Source organism: Ichthyophthirius multifiliis, assembly GCF_000220395.1.
Source record: "Ichthyophthirius multifiliis unplaced genomic scaffold scaff_1120509249463, whole genome shotgun sequence".
NCBI classification, from domain to species: Eukaryota; Ciliophora; class Oligohymenophorea; order Hymenostomatida; genus Ichthyophthirius; species Ichthyophthirius multifiliis.
This window is the reverse complement of record NW_004087687.1, coordinates 1-4731: the sequence shown is the minus strand read 5'-3', so window position 1 is coordinate 4731 and position 4731 is coordinate 1. Positions and strand designations below refer to the sequence as shown.

The 4731-nt window shown below is 10.6% G+C and overlaps 1 protein-coding gene across 1 annotated transcript, besides 12 other annotated features; it reads right to left on the bottom strand. All coding sequences in view use genetic code 6, as the record gives it.

Moving 5' to 3' along the window:
- Nucleotides 1-304: 304 nt before the first annotated feature.
- Nucleotides 305-351: a microsatellite.
- Nucleotides 306-355: a microsatellite.
- Nucleotides 356-521: 166 nt separating this feature from the next.
- On the bottom strand, nucleotides 522-809 carry IMG5_006340 (hypothetical protein; the record flags this gene model as incomplete). The annotated part of the gene is made up of 1 exon (XM_004039845.1): nucleotides 522-809. A coding segment is annotated over one exon (288 nt), but the record flags the coding sequence as incomplete, so codon positions are not given.
- Nucleotides 577-627: a microsatellite.
- Nucleotides 660-722: a microsatellite.
- Nucleotides 717-761: a microsatellite.
- Nucleotides 743-792: a microsatellite.
- Nucleotides 810-1018: 209 nt separating the features above from the next.
- Nucleotides 1019-1053: a microsatellite.
- A 633-nt stretch (nucleotides 1054-1686) lies between these two features.
- Nucleotides 1687-1740: a microsatellite.
- Nucleotides 1698-1748: a microsatellite.
- A 921-nt stretch (nucleotides 1749-2669) lies between these two features.
- Nucleotides 2670-2708: a microsatellite.
- A 1597-nt stretch (nucleotides 2709-4305) lies between these two features.
- Nucleotides 4306-4380: a microsatellite.
- Nucleotides 4308-4359: a microsatellite.
- Nucleotides 4381-4731: the final 351 nt, after the last annotated feature.

Sequence of the window (4731 nt, the reverse complement as noted above, 5' to 3'; positions counted from 1 at the left end):
TTATTAAAATAAGTTTTTAAAAAAATTAAAATTAATTAAATAAAATATTTAGTTATATTAGTAATTATGTTTTTTTTTATTTATTAATTTTATTTATAAATAGATTAAAAATATTTATTTATTTTAAAATTAAAAAAAAAAAAAAAAAATTATATTATATATAAATATATTATATAATTAAAAAAATATAAAAAAAAAATATTGTTATTTTAAAAATAAGATTAAGAATAATTATAATTTTGATATATATAAAATAAGATAATAAAAATAATTTATTAAATAAATTATTCTAAAAAAAAATGTAAATAATTTTTTAATAATTATAATATTTTATTATATTTAATAATTTTAATAAAAATTATTAATATAATATAAAAAATATAATATTAATTAGAAATTTATATAATAAATTAATGTTATAAAAAAATAAATATTAAAAAATAAAAAAAATAATAAGAATTTATATTTATAAAATAAATTGAATACTTTGATAATTATTTAAGTCTTAAATTTAAATCTACTGTAAGAAAATAAAATAAAAAACATAAAAATATTTAAATTAAAAAATTATTAATTAATATTACAATATTTAAAAAAAAAATATTTATAATATTTAAGAATAAAAAAAAAATATATATATTATAAAATTGTCATATAAATATTATTATTATTATTTTTATTATTATATATTATTATTATTATTATTATTATTATTATTATTAAAAAATATTTTTTTTTAAACAAAATTTTTATTAAAAAAAATAAAATTATTTATATAAAAAATAAAATTATACAGAAATTCATATAATCTGTTTTTTTTTGATAATTAAACATTATTTTATTCTTAAGGTTTAAGTACTTACATTTTTCTTGATATTCCTATAAACATATTTACATATTTTAAACTTTTTAAAGTTTTTTATTTTTTTCTCGTTCTTCATAATAATGTTTCAGAATTTCTACTTTATGGTGTTTTCTTCATAATTGTCTATGATTTTTTCGTAACTAATTTTTTTAATTCTTTTTAAATTTTCTTTTATTTTTAAATTTTTTAGAATCTTTTTATTTAAATTGTTTATTTTAATTTTCATCTTTAAACTATAATTTGTCAAAAATAACTTTAATTTTATTTAAAAATTTATATTTTTTTTTACTAATGTTTCATTTATACTTTTTAATGCATATAAAAATAAACAAAAAAATAAATATATAAATTAAAAATTTTATTCTCTTTATAAGAACTTTTTTGCTTTTTAAACTAAAGTCAATGTTTAAATAAACTTAATTTGATATTTAAGTGAATTAAAATCAATTAAATCATCATTATAATATTAATTTTAAAAATAAATTCTTAAAAAAAAGTTGTTTAATGTAAATAATATTTAATTATTTTAATTTTAAAAAAAATTAAAAAAGATTATTTAAATATTATTATCTATTTATATATCTTTTTTTAAAAAAAAAATACTTGAGGAATTAAATTATAAAATATATCTGATATTTTTAAAATTTATATATCAAGAAAAGAAAAATTCCTTACTTAACTTATATAAAATTTAATTTATAAAGAACTAAGAGTTGTAAAATATACAATATTATTAATTATCTTAAAAATAAGTTATATATATTTTTATTAAGAAAAAAAATTAATGTTTTCTTTTATAATTTAGATAGAATATAAAAATTATATTTATGATTTTTTATTTTAAAAAATATTTATTTTTATTTATATTAAAAAATTAATTTTTTTAAAAATAAATAATAATAATTAAATTATTAATAAATATATATTAATAATATAGGTTTTTTATACAATATAATATTTTTATAATTATTTATTTTAATTATCATTTAAATAAAATATTAATTAAATTAATAAAAAAATAAATAAAAATCACACTTTTTTTAAATAAAAACAATAATAATTTTAATTAAAAATTACATATAATAATATAATTAAGAATTGAAAGTTTTAAGACTTTAAAAAATAATAAATTTTTAATGTTTTGAATAATAGATATAATATTTTTGGAGAATTATAAAAAATATGATATAAACTTTAAAAGTAAAACTAAAATATTATTCTTAATTGTTTTAATTCTAATTATACTTAAAATTAGCATTAAAAAAATGCTTTTATTGATAAAAAATAAATAAATTTAAAAAAAATACTTCTTGTCTTAAAAATAATAATAAAAAAACCAAATAAGTTTATTTAATAGTAAAAAATAAAAAAGACATATATAATAAAAAACTAAAAATAAAATTTAAAAGTCTATACAATTATTTATAGACTACTTTTTTATATAAATAAAAAAAATTATATAAATAATCAATAATATAAATAAATCAGAAATTCAATAAAAAAATTATTAATAATTTTAAATTATAAATGAATTAATTTCAAATTCTATAATTATAATATTAATTCATTATAAAAAATTTATATAGAATTTATAAATAAAATAAAATAAAACATATATTTAATATTTTATTTTATATCAAAAACAAATATCAATCAATTTTAATATTGTATTTTTTATTTTATAATTAAATAAAAAAAATTAAAACTTTTTTAAAAAAACATATATTAAATAATTAATTTATAGAAATAAAATTATAGTATTATGTGAATTTACTGTATATATTTTTATATTAGATTTATAATTTAATAATTGAAAAAAAAAATTAAAAAATAATAATTAAAAGCATAACTAAAAATATAAATATTCTTCAATACATAATTATAAATAAATAATCATAATAACAATCCGAATAAAACATAACCAATAACAAAAGTAAAGACTCTATAATAGCTATTATATTATTAACTATCGCCTTAAGACTTAAATAAAAATCTATCCCACCCAAACGTTTCACACCTATTTTTTTCAGTATTAAACCAATATTGTTCTTCACATTTAGTGCATCTTTATTAATTACATATTAGACAATTAGTAAATTGAGTACATTTTTCTTAACATAATCTATATCTAAATCCGTTTGAATTTGGTACATCATAATCTTCAATATAACCATCCGAACAAGTATAACACATTCCTTAATAATGACAACTGGTACATCCCTAATCGCATTATATTAGACTAGGATTGTCGGTAATTAACATACATTTTCGTTTTCTTTCAAAATATTCATAGCCAACTTCACATGAATTGCAACTATACTTATTACATTTAGTGCATCTATTGATAAAATTACTACATTTAAGACATTCTACATATTAATAGCCTTTATTATTTTCTTAATTATTAAAAAAACCTAACTGACAACTTTAACATACTCCAGAATCAGAACATTCACATCCTTCAGGACAGTTATTTAAAATTCTACTAGTGATTTATAAGCATTATTTACTTTCTTAATCTTATTAATAACCATCTTAACATTATTAACATTCCCCAGATTAATTACATTGTCTACATCCTTAAGGACATCCATTTTCAGTATTTAATAAATTAGTCAATGCACCAAATATAAAAATATTTATTAGAATTAGTTTTTATAGCATTATATTTTTTTATATAAATTTATTAATTTATAAAAATATAATCTAATTATAATTTAATTTTATTAAAATACAAATATTTATATTATTTTTCATATTTTTGATGATATATAAATTTAAAAAATATTAGTTTTTAAATATCTATTTTATATTAAATTATTTATGAAATTCCTATATTATTTATTTATTTTTGACAATTTTTTATAAAAATATAAATATTTATGTAATAGTAAATAAAATATTTTTATTAAAATATATTAATCTATATATATTTATTGATTTTTTTATGAAAATTAATTAATTATTATTTATTTCATTATAAAATAAAATTTTATATATATAATTAATAAATAGTATATTATAAAAATTATTTTATATTAATATATAATTTTATATATATTATTTATTTTTGAAAAATATATAATATAATTTTATTATAAATTTACTCATTTTTTATATATTTTAATTATAAATATATTAAAATACAATTATTAATAATTTAAATAAAAAAATATCTTTTTAAAATAATTATTAAACATAATTTTTTTTTTATAAATAATATATATTTATTATTAGATTGATCAATATATAATATAATCAACTCTTTTTTTATCTAATATTATGTTTGGAAAATATTATTATTTATAATATCTAAGTTAAATTTAATATTTAACTACTTAAAATTAGTGATTAAAAATGCATTATTTAATTATTAAAATAGTATTCTGATAATAATTATATTTATTTTTATATATTAATAAAAATCTATATTATCTTTAATTTTTATATTAATTTTATTTTAATATATTATTATTTTTGATTAATTTTATTTTTAGTATATATATTGTTTATATAAAATGGGATTATTTTTTAATAATCACTATTTATTTTAAAAATGTAATAAAAAATCAATTATTAAAAAATATAAATATAACTATTATATTTATTTTTATTATTTTTTGAATAATATTAAGATTTTTTATAACATAAGAAGTTCGCTATATATATTATTATAAATTTAAATTAGATTAAAATATGAAATATAAATAATTATTAATTATATTCCATATAAAAATATTAAATATTTTATAAAAATAAGTATAGATAATAATTATATTTTTATTTTTTATGTATAGAAATAAATTAAATATATTTTTTTCTCTATTATTTTAAAAAATAAAGTATCTTAATAAATAAATAAGGAA